This window comes from Psittacula echo (genome assembly GCF_963264785.1).
Source record: "Psittacula echo genome assembly, chromosome: Z".
Taxonomy (NCBI): domain Eukaryota; kingdom Metazoa; phylum Chordata; class Aves; order Psittaciformes; family Psittacidae; genus Psittacula; species Psittacula echo.
Genome location: NC_137742.1, coordinates 13,302,623 through 13,320,518, shown reverse-complemented (window position 1 = coordinate 13,320,518; position 17,896 = coordinate 13,302,623). Strand labels below are relative to the sequence as shown.

The following is a 17,896-nucleotide window of genomic DNA, read 5'->3' as shown; positions in this document are numbered from 1 at the left end:
ACGAGCACCAGTCACTTCAAAGCAAACTAAAACAGGCACAAAATGCAGAAAGTAACAGCCCACTTAACCCTCACTGAAATAGTTTTGAAAGCAGCAAGGCAGTGGAAGTTTCTCCGTTTCTTGTTCCACAGTCAGTGAATATTTAGACGGAATGAACCAGAGGAGGAAATAAAATTTGCTAAAAGTTGCCGGGGTTTGAGACCTGGTGAGACTGAATCCACAATAATTTAATGTTACCACCATCCCCTAAGGAAGGTCAGTGAGGAGAAGACAGATTAAATGCTTCTGCCCAGATAACACAGGAAATAGGGAGACCTGGAGGTTTTCAAGAGACAGGATGCTTCAAACCTTTCCTCATTATTTGTATGCTCTTTGCTAAGGCTGTAGCAATAGTTTTCTTTTTAAAGGAACAGTTATCAACTACCTTTGGAAGCTGTTCATGTCAGTTAAGATTAATAAATAAAACACCCACAACAACCCTAAAACCCTCAGACCATGATTTTATTTTTTGTCAGTAACAGACATTTGTCAGCCAGATGTACAAAAATCCCCACCAAACCCAAAACACATTTATGAGATCCCCTAACTGCAAGATAGGAGGGGCTGCTAATTTGAGTATGTGATGCCCAGCACAAAAGGCTTAGGAAGGAAGTGTTCCACGGAAGGGGACTGTACCTATTGAACTGAAACACAGCATTTATCCAGAAAAGAAAAAATAGTAATTATCCCTTTTAGTTAAGTACATTCTTGTTTCTGCTGTGATGTCTACAGCTTTACTGAAAGGACACCTCAGGGACATGAACAGAAACACCCACTGTTCCCTGGTTTCATTAGCTGTTTCTTTGGCCCTACCTCTTCCAGACAATCTTATCCCCATGCTACAGCTGCAACGGCATTACCCGCAGAGCCAGCATATTTCAGATACTGCCTTGGAAGAGGGTACAGTTGGCTTCGGTTAGCAGCTCAGTACTGTGTGGCAGGCAGCCCCATGTGAGGAATGTCACACAGTGAGAGCAAAGACCTTCCCAGAGGCACCAACCACTACGGAAGGAGAAGAAAGGAGAAGACTCCTGTTTACTTCCCTGCTCCTAAGACCAGGAACTGTTCAGTCAACATTTAATTGGTGTAAGACCAGCAGACAGGATTGCGAAAGGAGATACTCCAAAGGCTGATGCAGTGCATGGTTATTATGTGGTTTCTTAAGCCTAAGGCTTTTAAACTTTCACGAAAAACATTTGCTATCTAAATGCATTTTATTCTTAACAGGGTAGTTAGAATGCTATGGGTATCCCTGATTAACATTCCCATTTGCCCTTGCAGGTACAAGAAGTCATTTCATATTGCCTCATCTGACACTGATCAGAGGCCAGGAAATTTTACTTCAAGGTTTGTGAAAATTTGATTTTTACAAAACCAGATGTTTCTGAGTAAAGAAACATCTCTGCTAAAATGAGTAGAAAGTCCAATGAGAAACATATTTCAAATCTGGTTCAGCATAAAAACTGCATGGCTAACTGAATTAGGAAAACTAGATCATTTTTTTATGCCAGGTAGAGCAGGTAGTGTTAAAATTCCTCCTCAGCTTGTCTGGAGCGAGAGCGTTTCAGATCCAGCAGTCTCTCCACAGTGTCTGCAATTGTACGCTCACCGTGCACCTTGTTATCTCGGGTGCGGATGTTAACTGTTCCACTCGCCTTCTCCTTTTCACCAACAACTAGAAACAATACAGATGCAAAGGAATGAATTTAACATTTAGCAAGCCCTTTTTTTTTTGTCCTATTCCTTTAAATCTTAGATGTACTAAACAAAAATTCTAAAAAGCTTACAAACTAACACATCAATTCCTTCTCTGCCCTCCTCCCAGCTGCCCCAGCTTAGATCTGTAACAGCCAATAGCCTTATTTAATCTTGTATTAATTTAACAGGCTTTAGCATGTTATAAACAGCACCTTAGCAAAGTATGGGTAAAGATAGAAGTAAACTTTGAAAGTCCAGCTTGACTAACTTATTATTAGAGACAAAGTCAAAATGAGAAATAAACACAGAATCATACAATCAACCAGGTTGGAAAAGACCTTTAAGATCATGAAGTCCAACTATTACCCAGAACTGCCAAGTTCACCACTAAACAGTATCACCAAGGGCCTCATTTACACAGTTTCTGAACACTTCCAGGACAGAGATTCTACCACTTCCATGGGCAGCCTGTTCCAATATCTGATCATCCTCTCAGTGAAGAAATTTTTACTAATATCCAATCTAAACCTCCCCTGGTGCAGCTTGAGGACGTTTTCTCTTGTCCTGTCACTTGGTACTTGGGAGAAAAGTAACCCTACCTCACTACACCCTCCCTTCAGGTAGTTGCAGAGAGCCTTCTCTTCTCCAGACTTAACAACCCTATAGTTCCCTCAGCTGTTCCTCATCAGGCTTGTGCTCTGGATATGGATTACTCCATTAGCAAAGATTAGAAAGACAACATGACTGTAAATAACCAATAGCTATCTTTTTTCTTTACAGAGACAGAAAGACAGTTTATTGGAAAATCCCAAAGCTATTTTAGATACAGATACCAAGATAACATGTATGTCTCATTACTAATATAACGTTATGTTTCTGCGGTACCCAATCTACATTCAGTTGGGACAACTCTTTGAAACAACCTCTGAACATAAATTGGGTGAGATTTTTTCTCTGATAGACTGATCATTTCTTTTAGGTCTTGAAGATAAAATGTGGTTGTGTAGTAGCTGTACCATATGCTTAAAGTTTTAAAGAAGAGAACTTCATTCATGATTCTGTCAAATATTTTCCTTCTACTGTAATGGAACCCAGATAGTTTTAGGGTCAATGCTAAAGCCTCAATTTACATGACATGACTAACATGCTGCTTCAACTCACATACTTCAGGATCAGTTTCTAAGTCTCCCTGCACCATCCTTTTATGGAAGTCTTCTCCTGCACGTGCATGTATAGCTCCAGAGTGGACCACAGCTGAAGGCACTGAAAATATGGCAATTTTTTTGCTACACTTCAAACAAAGAGTATAATTTATTGGGGGGAGTGGAAAATCACTTAATCTGACTGATAAAAGACAAGAGATTTCATAGATGTCTCTATATTGCCGGCCAGAAGAAAGCAAAGGTCTTTTTCTAAAGCAGCAGGAATGCCTTGGGCCACAGTGATCTCCTTTCAGCGACAGCTATCCAAGCCAGAAATGCCCATCATGTAGGCAGGAGAGGCTCTCCAGAACGAAGACTCTTAGGAACAAAGTGACCTAAAACACTGCATAGCTCTCTGCATTGCTCACAGAAGATCAAATACTATAACCTATGCGAGGAAATCAGCCAAGACAAGATAACAAATGTATAAGATAACAAAAACATTACCCAGAATGAAGTTATACTGTGCTAGCTGAGCATTTCTGATTTTCTTATTCAGTGTGCACCCAGGATCTACATCAACATCTGCCATTAATCCAGCATCATGGAAGTGCTGCCTGACCTAGGAGAAAAAGTATTTAAACTGTCACTATAGGATATTCATGACAATGAACAATTCATGACTTGTAGACTTAAGCCAGCTAAGCTTATCTGACCCCTAAAACAAAGGCACTGTCATTAGCTCAGATGTTGGAGATGAGCCCAGTTCAAGAAATGAAAACAGGTCAGCTATCATGCAAATACATACACACTAAATACTTAAGCAGTTACATGAATATCTAGTGTTTTGGGCCAAACAGCAATTGGAGTTTCATACTATAAAAGGCAGCATGATGGTGGATTAGCTTTCTGATTAGAAGAGATTTTTTAAAATGTATCTTGCAGACTATTTATATATTGTGTGCTTGAAAAAAACACAGGTCTGCTGGATCTTCATTTTTCTTACTGCTCTGCAAGATGTGGGAAACTAAAATCTGAAGGGTAAGACAGCTTTTGAGCTAGTGAGAAGAAAAAAGTAAGTTTTCCAAAAATAAAAATCTTACAAGGATCAGTACTTGTTTAGATGTCCCAAATCTATCTCAGGTCCTCTTTAAGACAGATTTACAATTTCAGCAGCTAACTGTCATTGTAAGATAAGAATGGAACTATGCAATATGCAAAGACTTGTAATATTTATCTGAGATCAATACTATTAATAACCAAGTACATCAACTAAACACAATATACTGAGAAAAAAAAAGAACAAAAAAAAAAGAAAAAGCCCCCAAACACATACTCACCTTTTGAGCATATTCATCACATGCTGGTCCCACTGGTACCACCATGACCTGCTGTGGGGACAGCCAGAGTGGCCTTCAATAAACAAACAAAACACGTTTATAAAGCTTTCAGTATTTTTTCAAGACTGAAAAATCCAATTAACAGATAGGACTAAGATCTGTTTAAGAGATTCATAAAGCCAGCTACTTAGATTGGGTTCAGAGGCGACGACAGCCTCATACTCATTACAATTTACTTCCCCCAGAAAATGAGTGTCAAACAACTGCAGTACAGACAATTACTTTCTGACCTGAAGACTGAAGTTGTCTTTACGATAGGCAACAAATGATAATTGAGTTGTTGAGCTTATTAATAACTAATCATGGGAAAACATTTACTTTTAAATCTTGTTATAGTCAGATAAACACCTTGGGCAGATAGGACGCATGCGGCACCTGCACGAGTAGTATCATGCAGAGGCTACCATATCTAGACTTATTTATTATCTAAGGACAATGGTTCAGAAGGATTGCCCTGAGGTATACCTACAGCATGTCTCTACAGCAAGCAAGTACAACAGACTGTCTTGATTCTTCCATGCTTGAGGCTAATTTCTCTTCTACATAAAACATTTGCTCAAACTGAATAATAAATCTACTTTTCAACATTACCATTTGCCTCCATAGTTTTCAGTTAGAATGGCAATCATTCTCTCCACAGATCCCAAGATAGCCCGGTGAATGATAACTGGTCTTGTCTTGTCATTGCCATCATGGCTGTGAAAAAAGATCGGGGTTTTTAAATGTAAGGTTTTTTTCTGGATGTAAACTTATGCCTGTAAGTGACAGCAAAGTTGGATTACATAGCTATTAAAACCAACAGTCTCTGTGCTTACCTGACAAAGGTGAGGTTAAATCTGACTGGCAGCTGGAAATCAAGCTGGATTGTTGCACACTGGTGGTAGCGGCCAATGGCATCTTTAATCTCAATGTCAATCTTAAAACCAAAAAGACAGAAACTTTTACTACGGTTTAAGATGCAAGCATGTTCCTCTGAAAGCAAACTGATTGTTTTAAGATGGAAGGCTTCACTCAGTGCAGAGGAACTGTATGTGGTTTTACACAATATAGTTTTACTTCAGCACATATTAGGATTTAAATGATTTGCAGGTTGTGATACAAATCATGTTAGAGCTAAAACCAGGGTGAACATGTAGACAGACATAAACTCAGACTATTTTTTGTGAATTTCAGTCTGGGACTTTAATGGGCCTTCTCGCTGACAGAATTCAGCAACATACAAGCGCAAGTATACGATTAGAACTGAACATGTATCTCCAAAAACGTGACTTCTTCAAACTCAAACTGGCAAACTTACACTCCTGTTTCAAGTAGTATTTGAATACTCTGTAGCTAATGTTATATATTCAGGGCACGAACATGGGAGATCACTTACCAGGGGAGTTCATCTTAGTGACTGACACTTGTTCTATACTAAGAGTATCTACAGTCAAGCCTATTCTTTCATGTCTTACACTTCAATCCGGAATAGTTATGATACAAGTTAGACAAACAGATGGATAGAAAACAGTAGATTTATAATGCCCTGACCTTATTCATTTAGAACACTGCTCTCTTATTCATCACTTTACCAGTATCGCTGTATGCTGCAGTTGAGTGCCTTATTTTGATTTATATATCAAACAAACAGATCAGCATTCTACTAAGTGAAGTTCTAAATGTGTTCAAATTTTCCATTCAGAAAGCAGAGCTTATCATAGTTCAGCTAGTCACCAAAAATACTAAATTGCAACCTTTTTTAATTTCAAACCCCTCAGTTACAGAGTAGAAAAAAGTCCAATACAAGTAGTTTAAGCTTTCTAGATGTAGGGCTTAACTTAAAAATGGAGCTTTAACTACTTTCCATTAAAATCCATGCAAAATACTACATGTTTGCTCGCTTTACTTTGGCTAGGGTGTATTAGGAGCAAGTATAAGGTTAATTAAGGTTAAGAAGGGTTCCTGATATTTGCCGCCTTTCAAATCGAGGGAATTACTGAATGTAAAATGCAAACAAGATTATGACTGATTATGCTATAATACATTCCACTTACAACCCACAAAATGAAATTGATCCAATTACCATAAAAAGAGAGAAATCAGAACCAGCTGATTAGATGACTAAATGTAGACATAGATGTAGTGTAGGTTTATTAGGGAAAGATTTACACGTAATTTTGCAAGGCTGTGTGTCCCTATGCTCAAAAGGTATCAGGAATTTCTAGAAAGCCCTAGTTAACTGAGGAGACAAGCTTTACAAACCCCAACAAAACCAAAAAAACAATACAAGGGGCTTTTAAAAATACCAAAATCCACCAGCAACTCAATACAGCTACAAAACTATGCCAGTAAAAGCAATATTTTTCAAAATAACTGTTTAACCAGAAAGTTTTTGGTTTTCTTGTGACTTGCGATTAACTTACTATCCAATGGATTATTTCTCATGCAGCAATTGCTCTACTAACACAGCTCCTACAGTGCCACCTTCTGTTCATGTCTCCCGCTAAACTTACCAGCTCTGTTTAAGCAGCATACAAATGGTTTATACGTGTAAATTGGGTTTAAGTGAATGTTAAGGCTAAGTGAAAGCAAGGGTCAGAGAGGATTATTTCTCTCCAGAGTTTGTCAGAGTTTATGTATCTGGAAAACCACAAAACATCAGTCAGGCAGCATCTTAAAATGGTATTAGGTAACTACAAGGGAAAAAAAAAAAATCCCTTCTTATAAATCCCAGCTCTTTGACTCATCCAAACAGAATGAAAAGTATAACCTAGCTAAGGGTTAGTAACACACCAACCTTAGGTCCATAGAAAGCTCCATCACCAGGGTTTAACTCCCACTTCTCACCAAAGTCATTGAGGCTGTTTTCGAGTTGCTAGAGATAAAGAACAGATACACTCAGTGTTTCTCAATCATTTGCTGTCTTTCCATGTTACAGCATCATGTCAGCCTACTACCACAGATATGTGACGCTACCAAATTTTCAGCACTTCTCAGTTACTGCTGCAACTCATTTATTTTCTGAAAAATAAAAGTTTTGGAAGAACCCCAGCATAAAAAAAAAAAAAAAAAAAAAAAAAAAAGTCCATATTCAATGAATAAATAAACAAAAAAGAATTAATCCGTTCATTTTGGAAGAGGCCAAACAAGCAGTGTTAGCTAAGAGATGAGAAAGCTTTATGCTAGATTCAAAGTTTGTAGATAATATTGAGAGGGGATCAATCCCAATATACCCAGTATCTATTCCTGCTATATCTTCTTCCTAGCACTGCACCTGCAGGGGTTAACCCCATCTCTTTCATCATGAAAGCAACTGTGCTTTTGGAAAATGGCTCTATTACAGAGACTGCCAGAACTGGCTCTCCTCCTCCTTTGTTTTTTTATTATAAGAATATACAAGGAAAGAGAGAAAGAGAGAGAGCGGTAATTTGATTTTGACATTGGAGATTGCTTTTGTATGGAGGGTAAGCTATTTACAGCAGCCAGACTGAATTGAAGACTGTTATTAAAGTAATATTGCTGATGCCCAGCTGTCGCTATAGTTCCTAGAAGCCAGTATGTTCTTACAGGACTTTAAGCTGCAGCCTTTCTTTCATACAAAAAGTTGATAAAACTACTGTTACCTTTTCAGCTTGATTCCACACTTCAATATCTCCCAGGTACTTTTCAGGACGAGTGGAAAGATTCAGTTTAAAGGAAAATCCAAAGACATCATACACAGTACGCAAGAACTCCAGACAACTCTTAATCTCCTCTTCAATCTTTATGAAAACAGAAACAGAAGTCTCAAATATGGAAAAATCAGTTATTCTGTTTTTAATACCTGATTTCATTTAACAGCAGCCCATACCTGCTCCATAGCACAGAATATGTGAGCATCATCCTGCTGGAACCGGCGTACTCGAGTGAGTCCTGTGAGAGCTCCAGACAGTTCATTGCGGTGCAGAACACCAAAATCTGCCAAACGTAGTGGCAGCTCACGCCATGATCTTGGGCGATGATCAAACATAAGGCTGAAGGAAAAGTTTATTAGTTGAATCTCATCCAGAATCAATTTCTTCAAAGAACAGACAGTGAGAAGCAGCCAGTACCTAAGCAGATGCCCATAATGCCAATGATGTAATCTGAATACAGCCATTGTTCACATCTCCTTTTGTCAGGGAAATAAATGCAGATAATCCTTTCATAACCGGTATGCTTCCCTCACCAAACAGAAGATAAAACAGTTCCTAAAACTGAGCATTAAAACCTGGATGCCTGAATTGCAACAAAATTGACAATGACCCAGTACCTATTTTGGATATCCAGGTTTTGTCGTACTACGGTAAGCTTCAGCTCAAAACCATAGCCATTGTAATGATGGAAAAAATGGTATTTTTCAGTGTCTCAAAGAGAGCATGTAGTCAACAAGACTCATAATTACATCACTCCTGACAGCATGTCACATCTGGATACCAGAAGATCTCTTTACAATTAAGCAAGCAAAAGAAACAGGATTTGTGTGTTTAAATCAGCATCATCTTTGGTAAACTGGATTTGCCATGTACTTACCAGTGTCCTGGACAGTTCATTGGCTTCAGAGCAAAGATTTCTTTCTCGACTTCAAAGGAAAACATGTTGTCACTGTAATGCTGCCAGTGCCCCGAAGTCATCCAGAGTTTGCTGTTGAAAACATTTGGAGTAACAACCTCCTGGAATCCACGTTTTCGATACTCACTCTGAAACAAAAGACCCAGTACACAAAATAACTAAAAAGACAGAATTACTAAAGTAATGTTACTTAGCCTTCAATCTACAGCCATAAAAATATACAAATGCTGCCCTAAAAAAGCCCCTGACTTGAGGCCAGAAGAGGCAGAGGAAAGTAAAATTCAAGTTGGACATGCCAGGATACATCCCTTCCACCAGCACCACCCTTCCCCCAAACAATTCCTCTGTAGTAGGCAAGAAGAACAAGTTTCTTCCCTGCAAGCAAAGCAGCAGTCTGTAATTACTCAGTGACACTTGACAGTACCTTGCAGTGCTAATGTAGAGTAATAAGACAGACTTTAAATAGTACAAGATCAGGATTTTTTTTTATCCTTACACATAATTTCATAATAAACAGCTCTACAGAGTGAAATTTAGTAAGCTTTTAAAACAAATCAATATGCATCAGTGGGACAACTGTAGTGTAAGCTTATTGCTACTATTAGATGTTAAAGAATTCATACTATAAAGTATCATTATCATAGCTTTAACTGCAGGTGTAAAGCATTGATAAAAACATAACTTTGTAGAGACTGTGACAACACCAATTCAAAGAAACCAGGTTTCTTTAGTTCCATGGCTTACAGAATAAAAGATCCAACTAACTTGAAATGCAGGGCTGTTCCTACTGTTACACGTACCATGCTGTTACGTATTTTTCTAAAACTAAGCAATTTCTTCTGTAAGAAGCTTTCCAAAAGACCTTACCCGGATGAATTCAATTAACGTGTTATAAATGTAAGCTCCTTTTGGCAAGAAAAAACAGCTACCAGGGCTGAGCTCATGAAAGAAAAACAGTTCTTGGTCCTGCAGAAAACAGATTTGAGAAACTTGGTATCTGTACACCATCTTTTCATTAAACATTCATTATTTATATTCATATTTATATTCATATATTATTATATTAATATTTATAAATGAATTATTACTGACTTGGCGTCACTATTCAAAGTTTGGGTTTGTTTGGGTTTTTTTTGTTTAAAAAAAAGCAATGCCAATAGATGAGATGCATTTTCACTAGTATTTATATCCCCATCAATACTTACAGAGGAAGGAGATTGTTCAGTTTTCAGTTTCATTAATGATGCTCCTAAACTTTGCATTTATGTGTAACTGCTAACTGTGCCCGCAGAGCTCCCTTTGTACTTTGGCAAGTGATATTTAGTTCTGCTTCTGCAGCTATTTGTAATTATTTGCACATGAGCTCAATGTGTCACCTGTAGCTGGCTGTTGTGACAAACTATGCACATGCTTGTGGCCTGCACATATAGTGAATTTTTCTGTGTATTTCCCCAATGTACTAGGCAGGAGACCTTGTAATAGTGTTCAGGACTATCTATTAGCTGATAGGCATTTCCAGCTAAAAAACAAACCCAAAACCAAACCAAACGAAACCCCATAGAAATATATTATAAATTCTGAAATCACACAGAAAATAACTGTGAGTGAAATGGCTGCAGCAGTGTAGGAATGAGCACTGTTTGCAAACTGAAGAGCTCTTGTTTTGCAGACTGAAGTGTCCATGTTCTGTTCTGACTGATACGTGGAATAAAGATGTCAATGTGTTTAAAGCAGGAAAAGGTTTAAAGAGAAGTTATCTGCTTTAAGATTTTTTATGATCTTTGAGAGAAAATTACCCAACTTTGCAACTCGGATTAAAAATACAGCTGTGTCACGCCTTGATTGTGGCAGCATGTATACACTGTATTCAAGATCCTTCTTGTTAAGGGGCTTCAACCACACAGTGTTTGTGAAATACATTAGCAGAAAAACACTCACCCGCCCAATTTTTCTGTGATCTCTGTTTTTAGCCTCCTCCTGGAATTTCTCCCACTCCTTCAGCATTTTTGCATCTGGGAATGAAATTCCATAGATCCGCTGGAGGGATTCCATATCAGCCTTGCCTTCCCAATAGGTAGAAGAATTCTGCATGCAAAAAAATAAATGAAACCTTGAAGAGGAGCCTCCACATTTTACTACTACTGCATGCAATTACTAATAAATCAGTACATTTAATGTGAAACAACTAAAGCATAAGGAGAGTTTTAATCTTATGTTCATAGCACTGATCAAAAAAATCCAAAACGAGCAGGTGGTTTCAAGCTCTCTGTTGTTTTTTTAAACCTATTTGCTCTCTTTGTAGCCACCCTATTAAAACTATTTATTCAGATTCAGCTATAACCATCAGCTGAGCAAAAACTGTAAACGCTGATTGATACAGTTCAGCCAAGCCTTAAGCCACACTCACATTCCTAACTGCACCGGAGTGCAGGCCCGGGACACCTACATGGGCTTCACACCACCTGAGTATCATTCCAGAATGCAATTCCTTCCCAGTTTGTTGCAGTGAGGTTTTGGCCAGGCTACTCATTTCACAGTACATTCTTGGGTAAGACACCATCCTGTGGCTCAAAGGCAGCAATGCATTTTCGATGAAAACATTTGTCTAAGCAGTTTTCAGCACTTACCTTATGAATTTTTATGGTCTTAATCTTGCCAGTATGTCTAACATGAGGCCCTCTGCATAAATCTATCAAGGGACCACACCTAAGAGTAGGAAAACATTCATTTGGTATATTTCACCCCAGAAAGATGTATCCAGTAATATGATGCACGTGTAATTACCTGTATACCGTTGTAGTTGGAGTATTGACCTTCTCATTCAGGATACGACACTTGAATTTATTATACTGAGAAGAAAAGAAGCATACATATTTATTATCTCCTTGTTAACCAAAAGGATGGTCAGCACTTTGAATTACTTGCAAACCTGATGCTGTGCTGCACCAGAAGAGGATTATAAAAGACAGATAGAAGGACAGTCAAGTAGTGGAGCAAGCTGCCAGACAGCAGGTTGTACAGTCCTCATCCATACATGTTCTGAACACCCAACTGGACAAGCCTTTAGAAAACTGGTCTGATTTTAGTGCTGAACCCATGCCCTCTGCTTAAGATTAGACTAGAGACCTATGAAGGTACATTTCAACCTAAATGCCCTCTACTCTCAAGAGACCCCACCTGAAGCACTACATGCAGTTCTGGTGTCCTCAACAGGAAAAGGTCATGGAGCTCTTGGAGCAAGTCCAGAGGAGGTTGCATAGTAAGGGGGCTGAAGCACCTCCCGTATGAAGACAGGCTGAGAGAGTTGGGGCTGCTCAGCCTGGAGAAGAGAAGCCTGTGTGGAAACCTCAGAGCAGTCTTCCACTATCTGAAGGGGGCCTACAGGAATGCTGGAGAGGAACAGTTCAACAGGGACTGTAGCAATAAGACAAGGGGTAATGGGTTCAAACTTAAACAGGGGAAGTTCAGGTTGGATATAAGGAAGAAATTCTTTACTGTGAGTGTGGTGAGGTACTGGAAGAGATTGCCCAAAGAAGTGGTAAATGCTCCATCTCTGGCAGGCCAGGTTGGACAGAGCCTTGGGCAACATGGTTGAGGGTGAGGCGTCCCTGCCCACGGCAGGGGCTTGGAACTAAATGATCTTCAAGATCCTTTCCAACCCAAACCATTCTATGATTCGCCTGATCTCCTAACAGTGAAAACTGAGTAACATCTATCTCAGGAATGCCAGGTAATTATTTACAGCTAGGTCCAAAGAGAAAGGATCAGCTTTTAGTGTTCCCTGGACCTCTCAGAAGTCCTCATTCTAAAAAATGTTCTGTGAAGCCTTCTGAATGCATCAGCACATGCAACAGTATCACCACAGCACTTTACTAACAGCCAATATAATACAGACATACATCATAACTCCACATAATATATTCCTAATCTACATCTGTGGGAAATAAAGAACATGGCTTCAGAGATTTTGCCAAGGTCACCCAGGGGAAGAATGAGAATTCTGCAGAAAACCTACTGCACATTCCTGGTTTGTTTTGTTAAACACCACAAATCAGCTTGTAAAAACATACCACCTTAAAAAATTTAACCTTCCTCTACCACTAAGAGAAATGCGGCTAAAGTTACAAATAAGTAAGTGCATGATGCTAGAAACAACCTTCTGAAACAGCCTACCTTAAACATTTCAAGCAGTGTTTCCTTCTTAACTTCCAGTCTTTCAAAAGCTTGTTTTTCCTTCATTATCTTTTTGCATAAGGTTTCCAAAGCAGAGAAGTCATTACTTGATACACCCCTAAAATAAATACACACACACAACAGTGAATCATTCTTGCTTTCACTTCCAATTTCTTGATCCTGTTGCAATGAACCAGCTTGTGGATGGGATGCACTACAAGGAACAAAGCAACTTTGTTCTGGGAACAGGAAGGTAACAGAAATATTGCTGTGATTGCCACTGCCCCGCTCCTAATAAAGAAACACACAAAACCTACCCTTCCTCAAGGTACATGTCATAATAAAATCCATTTTCTATTGGTGGTCCATAGCACAAACAGCCACCATAGATTCGTTCCATAGCTTCGCCCATTATATGAGCACTTGAGTGCCAGTATACCTAACGGAAGCAAAAAAAGGGGATCAGTCGAACACACACAGTGCATTTCTGAGTATTTCATTTAAAACCTTTTCTGAAACTCAAAATCTGCACCAAGTACCCTGCTTTCCAGGGTACCTGATGCAGATCCCACATTGGAACAGTTTCCAGAGCAAAAGTGTCCAGGCCAGTCACACACTCATCCTAAGCACCGATATATGCAAAAGGTAGTATTTCCACTGGAAAACTCTTTACAGTAGCAAATAATTCTTATTTTCAACTATCACTGAAATGATTCAGTTATTCTCAAGAAATCAGGAAACTAACTCAGAAACCTTTTTTTTTTTTTTCCTATGAACTTCAATCAATCAGCTCTGCATAAAGACCAAAAGGTGCACTTTTAACATAAGGTTGCAGTCCTAATCTAAAGATTTTGCGCACAGGAAATGCTGCACTGAAGTACATTTCAGTTAAAAATTATACTCCGTCTTGTAGTTCACCTGAAGTTTTGACAAATTAAAACTGTATCCATAGGACTTAACATCTGCTTTCATTTGCACAGCCCAGAAAAAAATAAAATCTCACAGGAGCCATCATCTTGCCAATATGAAAACCCTAAGTCTGAATGCAAGACCTCTGTTATGGTTTGACTGACAGCTTCTTGTACCAAATGATTTTTTCTGAAAACAGTATTTACAAATTTACTGGATATTCACATTTATCTGAATAAGTAGCCAAAATAAAGTACGAACTTTTGCATGTACGAAGTAAAAAGAGCAGCCTACTCAGTGCTTTTATGATTGTATATACATTTGCACCCAGTATTGCATTCAAAGTCAGTGCTGAAGAGATCAGTTCAAAATACCTACATAAACATGAAGGTTGCAAATATAAAGTTTTAACAAGAACAGACTTGACATAAACTACAGCAACTGCTAGCAGATGTGGCTATAAATACACAGCAGAATGTGTATAATCTGCACTACTGCAATTCCTTTGTAAGGAACCAATAGAAAACACAGATGTACACAGCAAACCTGTTCCCTCATCATTATCTTCTGAACATGGTGAAGATACAAATAACTACTCTAGGCTAAGCTTAATGCAAATCCAAGGGCAATCAAATTTGGTGGAAGATACTCACTGCTTGAGCCTCTTCATCTTCAAACTTAAGCAGCTCCAGGGTACAATCCTCCTCCAAAGGACGGTCTAGATCCCAAACCATCTTGTTCACTTTAGCAATAACAGTGTTGTCAGCTAAACTCTGACTACAGAATAAATACACAGTATATCATATTTTGAAATCGACAAGTAGAAGTTTCCCAAATTCACCGTCCACGCTTAGTAAAGTTTTCAGGAGTGCTCAGAGTAGATACAGTGTCATAAATAAATGAGTAGTTTAGCATGTCTTTTAATAACATTCATGAAAATCCTACTTGTATCTCAGAGATGAAGGAAGAAAACTGCTGTATACTTGACATCATACATTCATTAACATATCTGGCTTAGAGACAGCCACATCAAAGTACTAACCTGACTTCAAAATCCTACAGCAATAAAAGAGCTTCTCTTTCAAAGATTATCAAATACCATTTCTGATGTTGTAACTTTATAGTTTTATTTCCAGTAAACAAAAACCCCTTTCCTTAATCCCAAAACATAAAAGCAAAAAAAGTTCCAATGACAAGGCACCTAACCATGAAAAGAAGAAAAAAAAAAAAAAAAAAAAAAGGCATTTCATCTCCAGGAATCACCCAGTTTTTGTAATTTTAACTGTCAGGGTGTCCAACTTCTATTGTTCAAATCTTGTCCACAGCAGTTTGAGTAACGTGGAGAAGTGCAATGCATGGGTAACCCCCATGCAAGGAAAAATGAAATTAAGTGAAAAATACTCCTACTGTTAACTCCCTCTGAAATCAACTGAAACATCACACAGCAGTCATCTTCCCTAGCTTGATGCAAACTGATTTGCATGTGCTAGTAAATTTAGTTAAAAATTAGTTCTTCACAGTGAGGGTGGTGAGGCACTGGAACAGACTGCCCAAAGAAGTGGTAAATGCTCCATCCCTGCCAGTGTTCAAGGCCGGGCTGGACCACGCTTGGGCAACATGGTCCAGTGTGAGGTGTCTCTGCCCATGGCAGGGGGTTGGAACTGGATGATCTTAAGGTCCTTTCCAAACCATTCTATGATTGTATGACAGTACTTATGGGAGAAAATATACAAGTAATTTGTGTCTAAAAATCCCAGTTATATTCTTACATAATTGTAGAAACTATCTTCAGAAGGCAAAAAAAATACACTCCAAAACTAAAAGCCTACTAGTTACCTCCTTCTTATTATATATAAGACACCTTGAGATGCCTTGAGATAAATTACTGAAATTACATATTACACATATCCTCTGAGCTACAACATGCAAACACAGAGCTGTCTGAAAATGATTGAGCATGTCACAGAATAGAATCATACCTAATTCCACAAGCAATTTGATAAGGAGTAGTCTTCCAAGATTCAGCATCAACTTGCTTGCCATCAGGTAATGTAACTTTAATGGGTTTACTGTCATTTGCAGCTCTTTCTGCAAGGAGCGCATCATGTTCAGCTTTAAGTTTATTGTACATCTCTAAACGCTCATTGATAAATGCAGGCCAGGGAGTCAGCTGTATATAATGAATAAAGACAAACGGAAAAAAATGAATAGATTATTAGAGTAATCTAGTATCACATTATGTCAGAAATGAAAACAGAATGGATGTACTTTTCACAAGCAGCTGTCACCTTATCTATACCATGTGCTATATCTAACAGCCATTATTATTACAGATTAATGATATAGTATTAATGATTTATTAATATAACTTCAGCTTAATAAAAATTACTTCTTCGAAAGGTACCACTGTACGCCTGTTAAATAAAGTACACATCTATTACTAAGCTACACAGTAGATTGAACACTTCTTCCATGAGCTACGCAAGGACAAAAATCAATTTGAAAAGACTGCAGAAGTTCAACATAAAAACAGATTTTTCGTATTAGGTCAAAAAACTGAGGGAACCTCTCTACTCTGAGCCACCTGGACAGGAACTGACACCAGCCCGCACAACACAAAATTACGTCATGTCTATCAGCCTGGGTACAACCAAAACTGTACAGCTGTGCAGTTGGCTCAGGATTAGTGCTGGCGAGAAGCTGTCTCTCTCTGTGCAGTCAGAGAGATCTGTATTTACCCACCATCAAGATGGAAAAGACGCAGCACCTTACACTGGGTTTCCCCATTCCAGATACTCACTACTTACCACAGCTTATCACTCAGTGCAAACAGGGGCACAGTGAAAAGCAACTAATGGAAATCTGAGCTGCTCCCCCACTGCACCAATTCCACTTGGTGTAGGTAAGCAACAAAGTCACTTCCTGGCAAACTTTGAGAAAAGGAGTTACTGTAACATCAGATAAAAATAGTTGACAGGGATGAAGTGCAGCAATGCCAGTAATGTGTAAGCCAGCAACTGGGAGACTGCATCTTTCAACCCCTCCACCCCCCGTGGCCCAAAGGCAGCTCACCTCCGTTCGCCTTCCATCGCCGGCCCCCTCATTCATCTTTTTCTTTCCGCTCTCTGCCTTCTTTTCTCCCCCAGCATTTACCTGAAGAAGGGGAGCATAATTTCCTCATTCTCCAGCAGCCGCTCATACTACAGCGCTTCAGCCCCCCCTTTGTCCCACACACCAAGGAAAAGCCCCGGCCTCTTCGCCCCGAGGAACCGCAGCGCACCTCCCTGCTCTTTATCTCCCGATAAACCCCATGCCTTCCTACCCTGCTCCGCCGCAGCTGGGGAAACCCCCGGCTAAGAGGGCAAGGGAAGAGAGGCCTAGCTTCCTTCTACTGTCAGCACCCGTCCTCCAGACAGGGCTGCACCCCCCCCCAGGCCTGACGCGGGAAGAACGGGACGCCCCGACTCGGGATAATGCCCAGTGAGGGGAGTGAGAGGCAGCCGGTGCCCCAGCGCGGCCCGCCGCGGAGCTGACCCACCTGGCTGTCAGCGCCCGCCATGACTGCAGGTGGAACCACCCAGCGTAGTCTGGAAGGGGCGGACGCGGCGCCGCGCAGGCGCCTCTCGACGGCCGCAGCTGATGCAATTGGGGGCAGCCGCACGACCGAGCCAGATCCTGCTCGAGCTGTGCCGAGCGGAGCCCAGCCCCTGCGGCCGAGCCAGTAGGGCCGGAGGGCAGGGCCGTGCCGCCAGGGGTGTGTGGCCGAAGACGCGGAGCGGCGGGAGCGCAGGCTTCCAGTGGGGCGCCTGAGCAGCTCAAGATGGCGGAGTCCGTGCCCGCCTCCCTGAGGGCAGGAAGCTGGGCCCGAGTCCTCGCAGTGCTGCTCGCCTCGCTCCTGAGAGGGGAACACAACCAGCCTTTCCCCGACAGCAGGGCTGTAGGGCCCCAACACGGTGGCAAGGGGCT

At 40.1% G+C, this 17,896-nt stretch overlaps 1 protein-coding gene across 1 annotated transcript; it reads right to left on the bottom strand.

The window, feature by feature from the left end:
• Window positions 1-483: 483 nt before the first annotated feature.
• Window positions 484-17,503, bottom strand: TARS1 (threonyl-tRNA synthetase 1). The gene is made up of 19 exons (XM_080637932.1): window positions 17,469-17,503; window positions 17,003-17,083; window positions 15,910-16,100; window positions 14,584-14,707; window positions 13,339-13,460; window positions 13,022-13,139; window positions 11,633-11,697; window positions 11,476-11,554; window positions 10,787-10,933; window positions 9,716-9,814; window positions 8,810-8,976; window positions 8,109-8,271; window positions 7,882-8,019; window positions 7,056-7,133; window positions 5,095-5,195; window positions 4,871-4,975; window positions 4,220-4,292; window positions 3,387-3,501; window positions 484-1,714 (listed from the first exon to the last, which is right to left on the bottom strand). Exons 1-19 carry the CDS (start codon window positions 17,487-17,489, stop codon window positions 1,566-1,568), a joined length of 2,136 nt encoding a protein of 711 aa, XP_080494058.1. The 5' UTR covers window positions 17,490-17,503; the 3' UTR covers window positions 484-1,565.
• Between the last annotated feature and the right edge of the window lie 393 nt (window positions 17,504-17,896).